This window comes from Colletotrichum jinshuiense, chromosome 2, assembly GCF_051148585.1.
Source record: "Colletotrichum jinshuiense chromosome 2, complete sequence".
NCBI lineage: Eukaryota > Fungi > Ascomycota > Sordariomycetes > Glomerellales > Glomerellaceae > Colletotrichum > Colletotrichum jinshuiense.
In genome coordinates, this window is record NC_139309.1 from 4,847,368 (window position 1) to 4,867,507 (window position 20,140).

At 56.5% G+C, this 20,140-nt stretch overlaps 3 protein-coding genes across 3 annotated transcripts; 1 reads left to right on the top strand and 2 right to left on the bottom strand.

The window, feature by feature from the left end:
• Positions 1-1,188: 1,188 nt before the first annotated feature.
• EsH8_II_001268 (uncharacterized protein) lies at positions 1,189-2,240 on the bottom strand (the record flags this gene model as incomplete). The annotated part of the gene is made up of 3 exons (XM_083264566.1): positions 1,189-1,339; positions 1,389-1,856; positions 1,921-2,240. 3 exons carry the CDS (start codon positions 2,238-2,240, stop codon positions 1,189-1,191), a joined length of 939 nt encoding a protein of 312 aa, XP_083121888.1.
• Positions 2,241-7,010: 4,770 nt separating this feature from the next.
• Positions 7,011-9,285, top strand: EsH8_II_001269 (transcription factor domain-containing protein; the record flags this gene model as incomplete). Its single annotated transcript, XM_083264567.1, has 4 exons — positions 7,011-7,311; positions 7,491-7,877; positions 7,929-9,061; positions 9,115-9,285. 4 exons carry the CDS (start codon positions 7,011-7,013, stop codon positions 9,283-9,285), a joined length of 1,992 nt encoding a protein of 663 aa, XP_083121889.1.
• A 315-nt stretch (positions 9,286-9,600) lies between these two features.
• On the bottom strand, positions 9,601-10,837 carry EsH8_II_001270 (histidine-specific methyltransferase; the record flags this gene model as incomplete). Its single annotated transcript, XM_083264568.1, has 2 exons — positions 9,601-10,354; positions 10,509-10,837. 2 exons carry the CDS (start codon positions 10,835-10,837, stop codon positions 9,601-9,603), a joined length of 1,083 nt encoding a protein of 360 aa, XP_083121890.1.
• Between the last annotated feature and the right edge of the window lie 9,303 nt (positions 10,838-20,140).

The following is a 20,140-nucleotide window of genomic DNA, read 5'->3' on the forward strand; positions in this document are numbered from 1 at the left end:
GCTCTCTCTCTGTCTCTCACTCGTGTCCTGCGTGAGTGATGTTGGTACATCATTCGATTGGGAAATGCGATCCTTGGCAGGGCCGTTAAGTTCTTTGCAAACCTAATGGACGTGACAGCTTTTGACAACGAATCACTTCGGGCATGTGTTCGAAATTCGTCCGCGAGAGCATCGCATCGCATCAGGTGGGAAATGCCCTTGCTTGACTGCCGGGGGGGGGGGGGATATACTATACCCACGAGGCCTGGTTACACCAGCTCCACCAGTCGTGTCGTCACCTCTCTTCGTTGAGTCCATCCTGCCGAGCCATGCCCCGGCGTCTTATGTCCGCAACAAGGATTTTTTCCCCCTTCCTTGTGCAGTCGTCGTCGTCGGCACCATCGACGATGCGATGGCGACGAGTAGACGAGAGCTATGTTGTCTTTGTAGAGTGGCCGATATTCCCCAACGTGAACCTGGCCAGCCCTGACTCGTTGTGCAGGAGTCAACCCGTTGGTTGTGACATGTCGTATCTCACGTCGACTGACAGTTTTCTCTTCTCGCCGAAGGGAACCTGCGAAGGGAGAAGTCACGCCCCCGTCAAAAGTCCGTGCCTCTACCAGCACCGCACCCCGCAGAAGCCGGTGGGCGAACGCCAGGCCCTGCAAGACATGCAATCATGACCGAATAAAGTATTTCCTTCGCTGCTTGTCAGCACTCATTCAGCGCCTGTGCCTGTAACTATGCAACGAAAGCGCCATTGGGTCGCTTCGAGGAAACAAAATTGGGAACCAAACATGATGGTTCGAGATACTTCGTACACACATATGTCGTGCATTTTCGTGAGTTGGATGCAATCCCTCCAACCAACCAACCCAGCCGAGAGTCATGACCCTGACAGTCCTTGTTCAACCATCCCGGCACTCCGTTCAACGCGGACACCATGTACGACCCAACCCAAAAAGACCGTCGCTTACCCCAGCCAACATGGGGATGATAATAATACATTGTGTCAACCCCAACGCCGTACAACTCTTATCCCGTGTCCCGTCCCACCAACCGAGTGAAATAAAAACCAAATGTAAAAACATCCGCTGTCAACTAATCAATAACATTGGCGTGAGAGGAACCCTTGGGGTCCCAGAGGCCTTCCCGGTTGCCAGCCTGGTCAAGCCGGCTGCGGCACCATCCTTGAATATGGACATAATGCTACCTTCGGGTTGTGGGCAAGGGTAAGGGCTGGTCGTGCTTCACGTTTTGCTGGTGTCGGACCAACTGATCTTTCCTTGCAAACCCCTCTTTGTTCGGACACCCAGGCAGCCTACACTTGTGAGGTTTGGAGTGCTTTTGTATGTGTTGCCTGCCGTTGTTAGCGTGAGGCGTCCAAATGTGACGGCGATTTGCCATACCTGTACATGCAGTTGCGGTGGAAAATCTTGGGTCTCCCATTGAAATCCTGCCCTCCCTTTTGGCATGTTTTCCAGTAGGGACACATGTATTCGCCCTTGCCTCTGTGTCTTAGAGACTCCATGTCCACGTTGTCCACGTTGTCCACGCTGTCCAGGTCGTCCATGTCCATGTCGTTCAACTCATCGTCATCATCATCTTGCGGAGAAGCGGGGCTTGTTGACCGTCGGTCACGGTCAGATGAGTGGTACATGCGTGAACTATCGGAAACGGACGTCTGGGATCCCACTGCAGAAAAGACCGCTGTTGATGTAGACGCAGGCAGGGAAAAGGACGACCTCGAGCTGGATTCTGAGAAGAAAGCCTGTGGATTGGGCTCTAGGGAGCGCTTTTGTTGGACAGGAGAAGCGCAGCTCTCTTTGATATTTTCCAGGCTGGTCACGCTGGCATCAACCGCGTCCTTCATAGTTCTATATAAACAACTGTCAGTGGCGTGGAATCTTTGCAGAGGGGGGGTAAGGAGGTGGGACGAACCTAAGCATTTTGCGACTTTTGGTTGCGTGTTCGAGGATTCCCATGTCGTTGAAACCGTTGGCGCGGAAGGCTTGATCTACAATGTTGTGCCCCGTCGAGTTCAAACGTTCTTCGTCAAGGAGCTCGTCTTTGAAGGCCCTCAGGGCATCGGCGGCGTGTATCATGATCTCGCCATAGTATGCTAGTGCGCCTGCTTTTGAATCCGGCGGCGGCAACGTCTTTAGATAATGGTCGAATACTCTGTTCCAGATATTGCGGACCTCGGTCTGGTGGTTGACAGACTTCTCAGGGTTGAGCAGCGAGTTGATGTTGAGCGACATGATGGACGAAGCAGAACAGCTGGCCGCATAACCTCGAAAGAGCCGGTACGCGCGCGATTCCCGCGATGATGGGTCGGGAGCTTCAAAGCAGCAGCTGGTCAGGTCACCAAAGTTCCGTCCGCATCGAGTGCGGAATAGCCGTTAGAACTAGGACGTGAGTGTAAAGGCCGTTGCGACAGTAGCTCAAGAAACCGTGTAGAGGCACACCAAGTGGGTCGTGGAAGAGGGAAGCAAACGTCGTGATACAATGCTAGCCAAGGCACGTTTACAAAGGACCAAGAAGGTCAACAACGGAGGGCAAGGGCGTCTGACGAGCTGTGGAAATGCTAAAGACAAAGTCCAGGTCACAACTCTGCAAAGCTGGGAGTGTTTGGGCAAGGGGGAAATGGGAAGATGGAGACGGGTGGAGAGGGGGCAGGCTGGACGAGGTGATGGGGAGGGGAAAGAGAAAAGAGATAAGACTCCAGAAACAAGAGGGATGGCGGGCAGGGCAGCAGAGTACCAAAAGCGAGGCAGAAAGACAGTAGGTACGGAGCAGCAAGTACGGATAACAGCGAGAGAGCTGGGCGGAGATTGACAGCAACGGGTACGGGTACAGGGCGAGGCCGGGGGGAGGGGGGGGCGGACACCCCAAAATTGAATTTTTGACTGGAACGGGGGCAACAACTTGACCGGGCAAGAGTGGAACGGAGCGTTGGACTTGCGGTTGGTGTTGGGGGAGCAGCGTGTGAGGAAAGGGACACGAGGAGTACGGTGAGTCTCAGACGCAGATGCAGCCGCAGTCTCATCAGTCGTAGTGCCAATGGGTGAGGAGTCCCTTGCCTCTCTACGCCCGTAAAGCTACCTAGTGGTCGGTTGGGGCAGCTTCAAGGGCCCAAGACACGCTGGAGAAGAGGAGACTTGGAGAGGGGGAGCAAAGAGGAGGAGGAGGAGGGAGGGAGGGAGGGAGGGAGGGGGCAAGACCAGCACAGATGGTAGGGACCTGGCGAGCCAGTGAGGACGGGCTGGCATTCTGCATGTTTCTGCGTGTCTAGGACGGGGTGGCCAATGGTGAGCTGACCGCTGGCATCGCATGTACGGAGAAGCCAGACCGAGAGTAAGCAGGTTGACAAAAGAGGGAATGGTTGTGTGACAGAAAGAAGCAAGTATGCGGCTGGCGGCAGGGCAGGTAGGGCCCAGAACATGGCCGATTTGACAGAAGAGACATGAAGTGGATGTGGCCCGGTGGATGGGGACTCGGTGGCATGGGAAGGGGGTGTGCGGGCAGGCGCACCGTTACCGGGGCCCGTAAGGCAGGCCCACTTGGTGGAGGCGAGGCAAGGTAAGGTAGGTAGACAACGGGAGCTCAGGCGGGCAGGAGGGGAGGGCAAGCCATTGGGCTGTGGCAGCTCAGGAAAGGAAACAGGCCGTGTCTATCAGTGTTCGGTGCTGGGCGGGATGGCGCGCTATCCGGGCGTGGGCGTTGCAGGCAGCATGGGAGCATGGGAACATGTCTGGGGCAGGCAAGACATGGTGGCGGGGGGTTGGCTACCCGCAGGCAAGGTGCTGCCGGATGGCGTCGAGGCTTGTTGGACGATCACCATCATTAGGGAACATTATTGCTGTTGTTATTGCTATTTATTGCAGGTGGTGGTGGCATTGGAGGGCCGGGGGTAGGGCCACAGATAGACAAGAAGGAGATGAAGAGCGGAATTGAAGATGAAGAAAGCTGAGCACGCGGGCGTCTGTGTTTGCTTGTACCACCCTGAAGGATGGAAGCTCGAGGAGGCAAGATGCCAAGCGAGGACCCGGGCAACGCAGCTCTGGCCAGGGGTGGGATCCGGTCGGATAGGCACGAACATGGCTCGCTCGGTTGATGATTGTTGTCTGTTCCCGTTCCGTGGGGTTCTTCTCCTGCAGCAAAAAACGAATCGAGAGGCAAGAAGACGGGGACTGCTGGAGGAGCATGGGTAAAGGAAGTGGTAACGAATACTGGGGATCTGGTGAGCAGCAGCAAACCCCCCCCCCCCCCCCCCCCGGTTTCTGTCTGGGTGGAGCAATGATAGGTTGGCTCGCTTTCAGCAAATTGTTCAGGGTGGACAGCAGCTGCAGGCGCAACCGAATGAGGAATGGCATACTGGGTGCGCAGACAGGCCGGCCGGCATGCCTCTGGTGGCGGGGAAAGAGAAGGGGGGGACAACTGTGGTAATGTAGGTAGGGCAGGGTAGGATAGGTACGGACGGTATGGCAGGGCATGGCATGGCATGGTAGGAATTGAGCCAAGGCACCGATGCCTTTAGGCTGCGCTAGTGCGAAGGGCGGGCAGGGAGGAAGCAGTGTTGGACGGGGTGGGGAGCAAATGATCGGCCTTTCTGGAGCGAGATATGCATGGCCCGGGGGGGCTGCTCACTTTCCTGTCCAACAACCCCCTCCCCTGTCGTCTTCCTGTTACCTCTTTTTTCCTTTTTCTCTCAGTCCCCTCGGTTGATGCGGTGTTCTTGCAGGACGAGGGGGTTGTCTTCACATGTTTTCGGCGTTGCCTACTAATCAGTTACTAGGCTGTTCTGCCGCAGCGTCCTCACTTCATCTCATTACACATTTCAACTGACCGAGAGACGCCCAACATCCAGGAGATGTCGAAATAAGCTCACACCCCGACCCCCGACCGCCTTTAGAGTTCGGTCTACGTGACATGCGCGCATCGCAGCAGCGCACGCCGCAGTGCACGCACGACCGAGGACCACTTTCACCCGAAGAGTCGCGCTCTTGACCGTCACGTCACAGCTGGGCGCCGTCGCCTTCCCGACTGCCCAGAGAAGGGATCCGACGTTGTTGTCGCCTCCTTCCTCCTTCCTCCTATCTCCTCCTGCCTCCTGCTGACTCCTGACTCCTGAACGCTGCCTCTCGACTCCTGACTCCTGCCTCCGCCCCCCTTTCTCGTTTCTCGTTCCTCCTTCCTCGTCTCTCCCCCCTCTCCCCCTCTCCCCCCACCTCCTTCATCGTCCCACCTCCCTCCTCGTGCCTCCCCCTCCCCTCCCATCGTACCTTCCCTCGAGGTAAGCCACTAGTCTCCTTTCCCCTCAAAGGTCTTGCCTGCCGGTCCGCCATTGCGGTGCGTAGGTAAATTGGTGACCCGTCTATCCTCCGTTCGCGTATGTCTCTCTTTCTGTATGTCTGTTTGTCTATCTGTCCATCTGCCCTGTCAGATGTTCGACACCTCGTCCAAGACACATATTCTTTCCTTGTCTTGGTTTTCAATTGCTTCCCAAGGGAGGAACAGTCCGGGCTTTCGCTCGACGACTGAGCTTCCGCTCTTCTTCCTTCCTCTCGCGTTTCCTCAATGAGCCGAGGGCCCAAGCCGCGTCACGGTCGCAGTCACGCTAAGGCAAGACAGACAGACAGGGCGGACGACCTATTGCAGTGCGGCTAAAGATACCTCGTGCTACGTCGGCGCTACTCGTCTGATGCGGGCAGGTCCATCCGTCCGATGAGCGGGAAGGTCCCATTGGATTGAAACTCTATTTCACGGACTCGAACCAAATCAAGACACGGGCGGCATATCAGGCCATTTGGCAAGTCACATTTCGCCCTTGTCTTGCTTTTCTGCGACAGTTTTAGATCATCTGCCACTGTCGGTGGCCTTTCCCCCTCCGCCGTCTTACCTCTGGACGAGACACTCAGAGACAACATCCCGTTGCGCGGGTCTTGAGCCAGACCCGCCTTCGCAACCCACCCTGCCGTACATTCCACCACTCGAGATTAGCAGACACACGAGGGATTTCCTTCATCGAGGCGCGACCGTCCGTCAGCTAAACATCTGAATCTGAGTCAACGGCAAGACCATCGAAATTCCTCCTTGGAGCCCGCTTTTGCCATCCATCCGATCCCTACCCGGCACCCGCCCGTCCGCCCACCTCAACCCATCGTTGCCTTTAGTTTTGCCTTGGGTTACTCAGGCCCAGGTGCCAGCGGTGTGCCGTGCGTACCTACCTACCTAGTAAGCTACCTAAGCAAAGGAAGGACGCGGACCTCGACACAACCTGGCAGGAAACACATACCGCACCACAGCTCCAAGTGTCTGACCCCAGCTGGAGTGGAGCTCTCACTAAATTAGAGCCCCGACCCATCGGTTCCGTCCAGTCCGGAAGGCGTGGCATCTGTGCGGTGCTCCCGTCATTGCCTTTGCCTTATCCACCCGCCGTTGCTGTCACTCTCTGTCACTTGTCGGGTTGCTCATCTGCCACCCCCCCCCCTCCCCCTGGCTTGGCTTCCTCACCACCTTGTTCGCCCCATTCCTGAGCGGGCGCCGCAAGGCATCCCAATATTGGAGCTGGCAGTGGCGCCTGGGCCCATAGCTGCTGCTGCTGCTGCTACTACTACTACGGTACTGCTGCTGCTCGTGGGTGCTGTTCTCTCCCTCGGCCCCATCTTTCCTCCTTGGACCGCACCTGCATCTGCCTCTCGCTACATAGTAGGTAGGTACAATACACTTCCTTTCGCAATACCCTTAGCGTGCGCTAACCGCTCCGCCGGCCCCGCTTCCGGCTCTGCTATTGCCGGTCCATTCCCCTGCCCTGTCCGCCATCGAGTGTTTCGCTCCGCTGCTCTCCACTTTTCACACGAACCACTGCGCATCCATCCGTGCACTCATTCCTCAAAGCCTCGTCCGCTCTGGAAACTGGAGACTAGAGACTGGTCTCAGGTCTCTTTGGCCATCCAGTGTTCCGTACTGGGTGCGGTGCTGAAGCTCCGTTCGACTCCACTAACCTGTCGCACAGGGCCGGCGTTGCAATGATGGCCGGCCGGCCCCGCAAGAGAGCCCTGGTCCTGGATGAGGATCCTCTTCCCATCTCCATCTCGACCGCATCGCTATCTGTTCAGACAACCACGACTACACCCACACCTATACCTTCATCTTCTGCTGCGTCTACTCCCTCGCCCAGAGACCACGACATTGACAGCACCATCCAAGATCCCCAGCTATGGAGCCCCATATCAGAGTCTCCCTGGTCCCCTGAGAACACCCCAAGTCGACGACGCCGACTGTCCAAACCACAGGGTAACCGACGCTCGGCAGGTTCTCGGGCTTGTCGTAAGCCCCTCCCGTTTCTTTGACTCCCTTGTTCCCCCCTGTGCTGCTCCCCCTTTGTCTTCCCGGGTTGGTCGAGGGCAAGGGCGGAGGGTGGAAGGAGGAAAGAGACAATTGAGCGAACAGACCTGGCGCAGTATGAGAAACATCGCCGAAGCATTGCGGGCTAACAACAGACACAGCAACCCCCAACTCTCCAGCCATCTCTTCCAGACATGCGCCTTTGTACGGCCCGCCAGTCTTTCCTCTTCAAACGCCCAATATAGTTTTCTCTGCAGTACTTCCCGCCCCGGAGTCTCGCCATGTGGAAAACTTGGTTTTCTCGAACCCCTTTGAGGACAACGCCGACGATGACGAGCGTCTCATCCTGGGCCAACGCCGCATAGAGGCGGGCGCCAGAATTAATGGCTACGTCAAGTTCCAGAATAACAAGCCCAGAGCCTCCAACTGCTTGTACAAAGAAAGCATGCCCGGGCCCTCCCCGCAAACCACCTTCGCAAGCATACTCACTCCGCAGTTCATGTGGGAAACGGGTCTCAAAGATGATGACAAAAGTCTGTTTAGGTTTTGTAGGTCCATCCCTCATCGGCAGGGGATCAACACCAGCTAATCTCCACCAGACCTTTTAGCATGGTGCCCGGGCCGGAGCGTCCTCGACAAGACCAATTGTTGGCTAACAAACATTCCCCGTATGGCTGCCAGGGAACCTTGTGTCATGCATGCAATCCTGTCCCTTGCTGGCACGTACGTGCTGGACTATCAACCCGAGGAGAAGATTCGACAAGCTGCCCAGCGCCACTACAAGCGGGCCGTGATTCTACTGAGCCTGGCATTAAGGGAAGCCCGCAACCAAATTCCAAGCGAGCATGAAGCCGACGCCCTGGTCGCCACCATGGCACTTTTGAACATGATTGATGTCGTATCCCCGGAGCAGCGGCGGCCGTTGAATCTCATCCCTCGCTGGCTGGAAGGCGCCCGCCTTGCATGCAGGTTACTGGACGCAACAGATCCAGGCCACCGTTACTGGAACCCTATTAACATTCAAGCTTCTCCGACGCAGACGGGTAACATGGTTATTGCCGGGAGGGCGGCAATACTGGCCCTGCCGATGGCACCGCTCGACCTGGCTCACACGAATAATCGACAATTCGCCTGGCTCCTACAGGGGTCGGAGCATGAGGCTCGCAAGATCCATGGCGGATGCGGCATGTCTCGGACTCTTCTCCACCGCTTTTCGCAAATCTCATACATGAGCGCCTTGTTATGTGAGGACCCTGAGAACAGTGAGTTTGTCATCAAGCCGGGCGTAGATAGGCTGCGCGAAGAGTTGGGAAACCTCCGCCAATGGACCGAGCCCGCGTCCGAGTTTTTATCATCTGCCGGTCCCAGAACAGGCAATCCCAGTGACACCCCTCATCCTCGTGATTTGTTGTCCTCTATTCATCTCGACAGGGATGGAGTGGTCAAAGACAAGGAGGCCATGACTGTAGTGACCGCGGAGGCATGGCGGCTGGCAGCCATCGTATACCTACGGTGCCGCCTCGAGAGGCTTCCCCGTTCGCACCCCGACGTGATATCTCGAGTTTCGGAGTTGGTGAGGTGTATTCGCATGATGCCGACGTCCGGCAACCTCTTCACCGCCCAGGCCCCTTTCTTCCCCGTCTTCCTCCTTGGCATCGTGTCCATACACGAGGCACACAGCAAATGCGCCCTGGACTGGTTTCATTCCGTCATCCGTACCGGCTGCCGCTCGGTAAGTCCGGCGGTAACTCTTCTGTTCCCGGATTTTGGCTGACCCTTCCGCAGAGCGTGCCCCCCGCGTTCAAATCCCTCGAGCGGATACGTGCGTGGATGGCCACTAACATGGATGACGGCAGCCCTTCCAAGCTCCCTCGGCGTATCTCGGATCGTTACGCCTGGTGGGAGAAGCTTGTGGATCGAATCATGTCTACCGAGGGTATACTGTGTCTGATTTAGGATGCATTCATTAACGCCGAGGGGTCGCAAAATTGGAAAGCAATGTGCACCTATTTTGGCATGGCAAGCATTCTGTAACTTTTCGCCTCGTTTGTCTTGCATATCCTTATTTAAGGGGGTACTTGGATGGTGCATAGACAGACGCTTCCTATGTGTGTTTTTCCCCCCAAACCCGGCTCTCTACTACAAGACTAGACTGCCTTGCACACTCTTTTCAAAAAAAGAAAAAAAAGTAGAAACAATAGTAAAACGGCGTTGGATGTCCCCTCAGTCTGTCCTTCGCTCATTTCTTTTCCATCGTTGCCAACCAAGAGGCTACTCGTCGCCGATGCAGATGGCACTATCGGTCTCGTCGGATGAGTTCCCACGCCGGATGAGGTACTGTCGCATGTCGGATCCGTCAACGGCCCACGACTTGACGACCATGAGGTCGGCCTCGGCGCACATCTTGAGGACGTCGTCCTCGGACCGCTTGTGAGCGTCGAACCAGTCGATCTCGAGGCCCTGACCGAGGGTCTTGCCCCCCTTCCCGGCCACGACATCCCGCCTGGCCTTGAGGAAGAAGCGGTGGCGCTTCTCGCGCTCGTCGATCTCGGCGCTGACGTCCCAGTCTTCGAGCTTAAAGATGTCCTCCCCCAGGAGCGCGTTGGCATGCTCGAGGCCGTTGTGGAAAAACTCCTCAAAGAGGTCCGGGTGGCTGTGGTACGCGTCCCAGACCTTGGCCGAGGTGACGTCGTGGCCGTCCATTCCGGCGAGGATGAGGTCGTTGGGGCGCATGACGGCGGCCCACTCGCGCAGGGAGGCGACGGCCTTCCCCCAGGGGTCGTTGAACAGGACGGAGCCGAGGGAGAGAAAGACACGGGGGGAGGGGAGGCTCTCGCAGAAAGCCAGACCGGCCTTGAAGTCGCCCCAGAGGCCGGCCATGCGGACGCTACCTCCCACGTGTTTGGGGGCGAGGGCATCCAGATTGGATGTGAGAGAGTGCTTAGAGATGTCGAGGGCAAGGTATGTCGCCTCGCGTCCGTACTGGGCCAGCTCCTCGAGAAGAAAGTTGACCTTGCGCATGTCGCTGTTCACAAGTACGGTTAGTTGAAATATGATCAAACACAATTCCATATTGTCTCCTTTTTTGCTTCTTTTTTCTTCTGTGAGGGGTTTGGGCCGGCTTCCTTCTCCTCGCCCCCCCCCCCCCCCCCCTTTTTCCACTGGGAAAGTGAGCTCACCCTGCTCCTAGGTCGATCATGGTGGCGCCTTTGGGAATGTAGGTCGCGATCTCCGCGCTGTTCCTCTCGAACAAGATGATTTCGTCGCGCGTCTGGTAGAACTGGGGCGTGAAGATGATTCGAGCCCAAATGGCCAGCCCTTTGTCGTCGTACAACAGCTCGTCAGGCATAGTAGGGACGTTGCCCCCGTGCGCTGTTGCGGCCATGGCCGTCGCCGTGGTGAGGACGCGGCGGAGGTCCTGGAGGATGTTGGATGACATCTGGCCGCCGCCAATGTCGAGCACCGCGCCGTGCTCTGGGACCACCGGCTTCGACTGGGTCACCGCCATTGTTTTTTGCGGGCTTTTTGATGCTGTGACGTGTTTGTGTTTATATGTTTGCATGTCTAGGTGTAGGTGTTTGTGTGCGTGTAAGGTTTGTTTGTCAAGTTTGTTGTGGAAAATGGCAAAATGTAGACAATAACAAGGAGACTAGCAGAAGATGGCAGGATCAAATGTTTAACAGATGTACTACCGGAAAACCTTTGAGTTGGCAGCTGCTAGGAGTGCTTTATATACATGTAAATATACGACTTCAAGAAGTCACGACGGGCACACTCTCGTTCGTCCCCCGCCCCCCCCTGCTTGCCATCCAATATGCCGGGCCCACCCGCGATTAACGAAGATCAATGCTTTGTTTTCCTATGGGAAATCACAGAAATCCAAGCCAACCCCCCTCCCTCTTTCAATCGAACCCCCCTGGGCAATGCAGCTTCCAAAGGGGGGCAGTCCTTACTAGGTAATCATGCCCCGGAGAATCGCATGGGCGTACCTGCAACAAGATAATGAATGACCCTGGCTATGGTATCATTGCTTGCCTTGGAGCATTTATGAGCCGCGAAATCCCGTTTCGTACGACCTTGGAAGAAGCTGTGTCAGTGATACCCCGGGAGGCCATGAGTCCTGAGGGGGGCGCGCGGGTGTAGACACCAGCAACCGGCTTGGCTCGGGGACGTTGTCTCATTCTTCTATGGGCGCCGGCCCCGATCGCTTGTTTGTTCTCGAATGCGACGACGCGAAGGCCTGCTCGAATAGGAGAGAGGGCCGGGCCGGGCGGCCATTACCGAGGAGGTGCCGTCCAGTGCGGAGGCTGGCATCAACTCCGACTTTATTGGAACCGAAATGATTTGAGTATGATGCTAGACGACAACAACGTAGCATATTGGTCAGATCGGGTGCGTCCTGGTGGGTACGTTGGACAAACATGCGAGTTTCCCGTGAGACGATCAGTACTACGGCCGGAATATCCGTCGATTTGTAGCGCCGGGATGGCCTGAAATCTCTCTGTCGAAGCCGCCTAGCCAACAAGACAAAGGCCCCGCGTTTCGATGAAGTGGGAAGTTCTCGGACGGGGGGTTGCGTCCCAGTCACCACACGGCCCGTCTTGCATGAGCCAGGCTGGGCAAACCGCCCTGTCATTTACAAGTGGTTGCGGACATCACTCCCTGTTCGCCCGTAAGAATTTTCGTCCGGCAAACAGAGGCAGGGAGGTGAAGGTTATGGAGACAGAGCCAGCCAATGTAAATGGCCGATGAATGCGGGATGGTGGTTCAGAAAGGAAGTTGCTTCATGAAGCCTCCTAGGCCAAAGAACACAAATATCCCCAAACGCCCCATTTTGCATGAATCGGTGTCCTGGCGGCAATCTAGGATCAGTCTGGGCCTGCATCTCAGGGGTGGCAAGTTGTAGCAATAAATAGGGCAGCAATCACCATGCCCCTCTTACGATCGAGTTGACGAGGAGCACAACACTCAGTCTGCTGCCCCGGTTGTCGTCAATCATGTTCGGGCGCAACCCGTTTATTCGGCAAGACTGGTCTGTGTCCTGGGCCGTCCTGGGGCGGACAACGCACCGGCCCCGGGTGGCTTTACGGAGCGGTCCGCGTGGTGAGGAGATGACTGACAGCACAGGGCCTCTTGACGGCCTCTGCGGTCGTGGATCAGCCGCGTGTGTCCCTCTCGGAATGCAACCCTGGCACGTTGCAAATCCCCAAGCTTTTTCAGCTGTAGTGCAGTGTGCTGGCCACGTCGTATGAAAAGTGCGCTCTACCCGCGTCAATGCCACCTTCATGGCCAGAAACGGAAGATGCAGCCGTATGACCTGCACAAGTCAGCACCGAGGTCTTGAAGAGGGGGTGTGTGCCACCGAGCCTCACCCATTTGGCGAGGGCGAGAGCCATTGCAAACGTCTCGCCCGCGTCTGGTCCCGTTAGTCGAGTGTCACGGCTGGTGGGTGACTCGCAACACCTGCATGCCTGGCCAGGACAACTCGGCCAAGGGAAGGCTGATTCAGTTCCGGACCATTGCTGAACGCACGGGGAGGCCGGGCAGAAACAACGCGATGCAGCCCTGATCGACGCTCGGGTTCTGGTAGGGATACTCCCCGAAACCCTCTTGGTCCGTACCAGCGGGCCTCGGAGTATTAGCAGATGTCCACGGCCTCTCGGCAACGAAAGGCCAAAACTTGGTGCCAGACTCCAAGCATGGATGCAGCACGGGCCGGCGTGGGACTCCTGGGTCGACGCTCTCAAGGCGTGCCCTTTTGGAAGAGGACGGAATTCACGGTCGGCATCTGATGCACAATGATCAATCTGCCTTTTCCCTTTCTTTCTTCACAGTGGTGTAGATGAGGGAGGGCAAAGCTCAAAGCAACACCGTCAAATGTCTTTACAGGTTTTGTGCGGCTGTTCGCTTCCCCGGATTAAATCGTCTGACCGGCCAGATTGCCCGGTAATTACGGGTGAACCATTCTGTCGGATGTTGAGGAATCAATTGAACGGTTGTGACCCAGGTTCTCTCTGCCATACCGGCCGGGGCCAGCAACACTTCCGCAAGGCTCACATTCCCTGCCCGTCGAGGAGCCGAACCGTGTGGAGTCAGGCCAGATCAGGTTGCTGTCCATGCTGGTGCCGTCGTCCTGGATCTGTCCGTTGGAGCACCCCGCGTAACGCTTTACATAGAACACTGCAAAGTACCAGGACGGCCCCGAGAGTCCTCACGGGCCCACGCTACGTCCGAACGAAACTTAAAGCTCTATCCCTCCCAGGCCGCGAAGCTTCGAAGCACTCTCATAGAATGTTGCAATGTCACCTGAGCAAAGTTGTAACTGCCCATGCAAACCGGCAAGCAAACAATGCCATTCCGTGCGCAGAGTGCAATACATTGACCGGTCCTTGCATGGCGGAACGGAGCCTTCTCGCCCTCGCCAGATCAAAGAGAGAAACACACAAGTTTGTACGATGGGTTGGAGCGGCGGAGATCCAGGAGACCCAGGAGACTCAGTGGCCGTCAGCCCTCATGAGGGTGTGGAGCTGCCTGGCCAGCCTGTGGAAGTTTGAGGTTCCTTGACTCAGTCCACACACTACTTGGCTGGATTGAATTTTAGGTGGTGGTTTCAGGAGGGAGGAGGTGCAAAGATGCTTGAGCGAGAAATTCGCCTCTTTTGCGCGTAGCAATACCATGAAGAACGAAGAACATTGAGATGATCATCAGCGGGAAGCCCAATGGTGCCCAAGGAGGAGGTCGGTGGCCTACAGTTCGGCCGGGGCTCGTCGTCCGGCAGTGGTGGTGGCGGCGTGGACGTTTTCCAGAAGCCGGGAAGAAAAGTCAGTCGCGGGTTCATGTCGAAGACGTGACGTTGTGATTCTCGAACAGCAGGGGCTTGGACTTGGACTTGCTCACAGTCTTTGCCGATCACAAACTTGCGCTTGCCCACTCTTTCCCAGCAGATGATGCTCGCGCCCGCGGACCGCGTTTATACCGAGACATTGCCCAAGAGACCGCGGCGGCTTCGTGTAAATACTAGACTAAACCCGTTGCTGCCATAGTTTTTGGTAGTTGCATTGTCTTGACCCATTTGCTCCCCAGAGGACAGACGGGCTGCCAGGATGACAGTGGAATGGCGGAAATGCCGGTGCTGTAGCCTGCCACAGGGTGACCCATCGAGAAACCCTCCGAGATTCAGGTCGACACGTCAAATGTTGTCCATTCATGGTTTGTCGGTCCCAGGGAGGTCAGGGGAACCAGGCAAGGTCTGCCCGGGGAAGAATCGGTGTCTATGCACAGTCTATCCGTACCGTGGTCCCTCCTCGACGACTTAGGTGTGTGCGTGCTTGCGTGGGCACGAGGTGCACCCCAAAGGACGAAACGGACAATTGACCACCATCGTCGGCTTTTTCTCAAGTCCCTTGCAACTTGTGACGCGATCCCTACCAAACCCTCATCAGGAAACACCCACAAGATTGGCAGCAGAGGCTGACAGCTCTCCGATATAGCAAAATAAGGCACGTAAAAGACGGCGTAACATGACCGGCCAGCGGTCATCTCGGAGTCAGTTCATCCCACTCAGCTAAGTTTAGCTAGCAGAGGTAGTTTCCTCGTGTGAGTGGGTCTAACGAGATTTAACATGCACATCCCTCCAACTGCCGGCGTCTTGCCTGGTGCTCCCGGACCCGGCGTTGACGTTCTCGTCTACCAGCAGACAGGCAAGGCAAGCGAAGCAAGGCGAAGCTAGCGCCTTTCGATTCCGTGCGGGTGAAGCTGGACGGGTTGGGCGCGGTAGGCAACTGACAGAGGCCGCTAGAAGCCAGGTTTCGGCATGGGCGTTTCATGTCCAGATCGAGAGAGGATCATGTGTCGTGCGGATTTGGATGAAAGGGTGCGATACTGGGCGCTCAACGGAGCGGCCGCTGAACGAAACATTAATCATACTGCCATTCATTAGTAGTAGCCCACGATCGATTGGGAAGACTGGGGGGCTGGACCATTGGCGACTCCATTGCATGTTGAAATTTTTTCTTCTTCTTGATTCTTGATTCTTGATTCTTCTTTCGTCGAATTTTTTTTCTCCCTCTCTCTCTCTCAATCTCTTCGCCCTTGATCCCGACTAGCTTACTTACGGGAAGCTTCCAGTTGGCTGACATGTGCATCCGCCACATTGAGCGGCCCCAAGGTGACCTTGGCCCATGGCATCCGATTGAGGCGTGGTCTTGTCTTTGTCCCACCTGTAATGTACCAATGTGTGATGGGCGAGGGCGATTTTGGATGGAGGGCATTGACATGGGGCGTTGCAGGTTGGGGTCGACGTGTGATCAGGCCTGGCGTTCGTCGTGTGTGTTGTGCCCGTGTGTATGTATGTATGTGTGTGTGTGTGTGTGTGTGTGTGTGTGTGTGTGTGCGTACCGGTATGTGTGCGTACCTGGTCCAGCGGTCGCTAGTGCGGCACAATAGGCATTGGGTGGGAGGAGGTCGTTGCTTTGGAACGCGGTTTACGGGCGGGAGGCTTTGCCGTGTAAGTGAGTATGCCCACGTGTATTTGGGGGGGGGTTCCAGAGTCTGGTCCGAGAGTATATCTGCCGCGGCCAGTGGACAGACACGGCGGTATGCGTGGCTCTGTTCGACAGCGGTGTCTCTCGGCACGGTGCCCGTGATGTAGAGAATGGAGGCGTGGGACAATGATGGCAAAAATAGACAATTTTTATTTTATTCTTTTATTTGAATCCTCCGCTTGGTTTTGCGACCGTCACCGAACGCGAAGCAGTGGCGGACATGGTCACGGTTGTCCCGGCCCAAGAGAGGCGGACAAGGATGGGGATGGGATGATGTTTGGGGTTGGCCAGTGAGATGCCGCAGGCGAGAGGAGATGCCGCAGAGGCACCGGTTCCCAAAGAAGAACATCCCGGGTATTCGTACACACACGTACTCACGTACGAAAGGAAACGTGGTGGTGCTTGCCATGCAGGAAGAGAAGCAAAACTGGCAGGACGCAGAAGCGGGCAAGGAAAGAGCCGAGCGCAAGTGCAGGCGAGCAGAGGCGAGTACCTAGCGAGTAGTAAGTAGCGGCGACTGGCTATTGCGGGAGGCTAGAGGGAAGGGAAGGAGCAGGACACGCACGGTCAAGTCAAGCCTGGTAACTGCGAGGGGAAGCGGGAGGCAGGAGGCGAGCAGGCCGGCGGCAGGTCAGCGTTGCCTTCTCTTCTCGGCAGGCACAGTCAGACGCACTGTCTGTGCTACAGTGTGAGTATGGGCGCATGCGGCTTCAGGTCAGGCACGGTCCATGCATCGAGTTCTAGGGCCCTGCCATGTACCGTGGAACACCACGTACACTAGGTAGTACACGGCAATGCCCAGGGGTACATGGCCCCCCCCAGGAGAGGTAGGTCGCACAATGGGAAGCGAGCGAGCGAGCGACAATGGAAGGATGAATAGAAGCTGGCATGGAACAATCATGGAAGCCTCCAGGTCCAAGGGTCCATGCATTGGGCACCGCGCCGCCGCCCGTCAATCATCATCTCCTGCCAGCCCGCCGATGACCTGTCGGATCTAGCAAAGGCCATCCGCATCAACGAGCCCATCCATCAGTCCATCCACCCTGTCTCGACTTTCGAGACCGACGTGATCAGGGGGGGCAAGGGGGAGTCAGGGGCATCGATGTCGACGTTTGAACGCTGCAGCTGGCTGATGACAGTACATGGTAAGCAGCGACAGGGAGGGAGAGATGAATGATTGAAATTCACCATCGACTCAACTGTACTCGACTCGACTCGACTCGACTTGCATACGCCGTACTTGGCTGGCTCTGTACTCGTCACAATCTGTGCCTGTCATCCACCAAGACCAGCCTTCCCGCCTGAAACAGCTTGTCCCGAGGGACGCTTCGCTCACTGAGTCGTACGCCTAGGCACAACAATCCAGCTCTTGTTTGCGACGCTGGTCCCGGACCTTTTTTTATTCTTTCCTTTTTATTTTTTATTTTTTTTGCCACAACTCACCTCACTCACCCCGGAGTTACCTTACGGGTCCTCACCTTCCCTGCCTGACCACGCACGTCCGCACTACCACAGAGGAGCCTCTTGTCAACGACTAGACCACCTCGCACATCTGCGTCTGTTCTCGATGCATCTGTGCCAAGGGGACTAACCCCTCCTTCCCCCTCCCCCCTCCCTCGCTTCGTCCCCTTTGAGGTTGGGGGGGTCAATGTCACCGGTATGCTCGTGAGCGTCAACCAATTTGGGCTCTCTGTAACCGCTCCCGGCCGGCCCGCACAGACAACGATTGTTCAAAGTCGCCTGCGGCAATCTCCGTTGAGGCTCACTAGTCCAAAGACTTTGTCACATGGACCACACTAGGGACCATGCAACATAGCTGTAATAACCACGGCTGCCTTGCGGAGTGTTAGTAGCTATGGGATATGCCGTGGTGCGCGCGTGCCCCAGTTGAGTCCTGGCGAGGCGGGAAATGAATTAGGATGGTTGCAAGCCCAAGAATGGGTGCCAAAGAGTGTATTAGGTGTAGTTGTAGTTGGAAGAATTAAAACGGCAGCCAGCCCCGTTCGGGTCCAATCCTTAGGCCCTAATTGATCACGTAATCCACCCACGCGTCCCCCTCCCACAAGGTCGCCCTCGACCGCTCAGTCCAAAGCTATTCCCACGCCCTCAACCCGTCTCTCAGTACTATCCCGATCCATCTATCCGTGCCGACTCCTCATACCATACTTGTTAAAGACTCCAAACGTAGGCACACGCCTCGCAAGACCACCGGCCTGGCCGCCTAATAATAATCCACCACCCAAAGCATTATAGCTTCATCTTCAATATAGAAGTCGACGTGGTTGGTGGGCACGGTCCTTTAGTTTCTTGAGGTAGGTAGAGGGATACTGTAACGAAATAGAGGCTCTTCGGCTCCAGTTGATAGGTGTTGATTATGAGGTTCGCTTGGTAGAAGGGTAGGCTCCTAGGGGAGGTTGGTGGTGTAGATTAGGCCCGATTGGTAGGCACCAAGTTGGCAGCTGGAAAAGAGGTATATAGTAAATGTAGGCCTGGCCGGGACGGGACCCAGACGCCACCCTGCTGTTGTCGCCAAATGAATTAGGATGGTTGCAAGCCCAAGAATGGGTGCCAAAGAGTGTATTAGGTGTAGTTGTAGTTGGAAGAATTAAAACGGCAGCCAGCCCCGTTCGGGTCCAATCCTTAGGCCCTAATTGATCACGTAATCCACCCACGGCGGGTACCCTCGCAAAGGGCCGGCCGTCAATGGGGACGACAGTCTGAGCTTTCGGAAGCAGAGCCGCGGGATATTACCTTGGCCGTCGATTTGCCATGTATCCCTTGCCTTGCCTTTATTCGTGGGCTGGGCAGGTCATGTGGTGAGGCTCATTGCATCCCAATCGTCCGGTCCTCCGCCCCTCCCACAATGAACCCTTCTCTGCAACCGGCTGCCCCGTTCGTAGGTCAAGGAGCCGTACGAGCAGTTGAACAGGCGGCCAAGGCGACGCCTCCAGAAATCTCCGGTACATAGTTGGCCCGTGGCTTTGAGATTCTGAGCCGAGCCCGTCTCTTGAGAGAGACACCCCCCCCACCAGGGACAGGTCAGCGGTGGGAAACGGGCCTCCAGTCTGTCGACGCGAGACCGTTCAAGGCTGATACGACACATGGTGCCTAGCTCTTGGGCCTTGCCTTGTGCAGCAAAAAGTCCGTGTAATTTTGCCTGTCGGCCAATTACCCGGGGACCCCTGGAGTTGGCCAACCTTCTCGAAGAATTCTAGAAGTAGTGGAGAGGAAAAAAGGACCTGCAGGGGCATTTTGACGTCGGGGGACCCACTCACGTCGCAGATGAAGCGGCGAGACGGCGGCGCAGCCCATCCCTTTGACGCAGCCGTAATTCCACCACGGCTTCGACACCGTCGATGGCTTCCAAAGGGCTTCTGGAAACCTTCTCCATGCGGTCTAGCGCCAATCTCCTGCCTTCATGCATTGACCATCAAACCTCCCCACGCACCCAGGTCTGCGCCAGGTTTGTGCCTTCTATCCCTGCAGTTTCTCGTCAGAGATGCTGGCGACACCCCTTTTTGGCTGTTACACCCCGGCTCAGATTGCTCAGCTGCCCTGCGCAACGGGCGGCCCCAGTCTCCAGATGTGGTAGAGGCCAGGACGTTGATGATGATCCTCGCCGAGAAATCGGCATTTGCGTCTACATGTCGTCGTCGCGCATATTGACATGGCAAAGTTTGCACTGGGGAGGGGGGGAGGCCTTCCAAGAGGGGACAAGGCTAGTAGCAGGACGGCCATCGTCGAGGTTCTTCCCCTTCCCTCCCCCTCCCCCCCGGCGAGTTAGAAAGGCGAAGAAAGAAACAAAAAAGACAAAGAGATTTAGGCATGCAGACCCGGCGCGTCATTCAACATTTGAATTAACGACTCCACTAGCGTGCAGAACACTCGCCCTCGAAGCTATTCGTAAAGCATGTACTTGTGACGGAGGTGCCAAGCCATGGCCACACAGTGCTCTCCTGACTGTCCCGGAGTGAAGTGTGGATGCAGCAGCGGTTCAATTGCAGAAGGCTTTGAGCAACGGTTCAACGGCCCTCCCTCTCATCCCAAGAGCCGTGAACAGGCCTCAGCCTCCAAGGGAGCCGGGATACATTACGATGGCGATGGCATCGGCCAGACGATCTTGACCTGTATCCGCATCCGCTTGGGTCTGATTGTTGGGCCGTTGCATCATCACGGCGCGTCAGAGGGTTCGGGGCAAGCAACTCCCTCTTCCAGAAGGAACGGAGCCCTTCCACGACCATGCCCCTTTCATACGGCGGAGCAGCCGG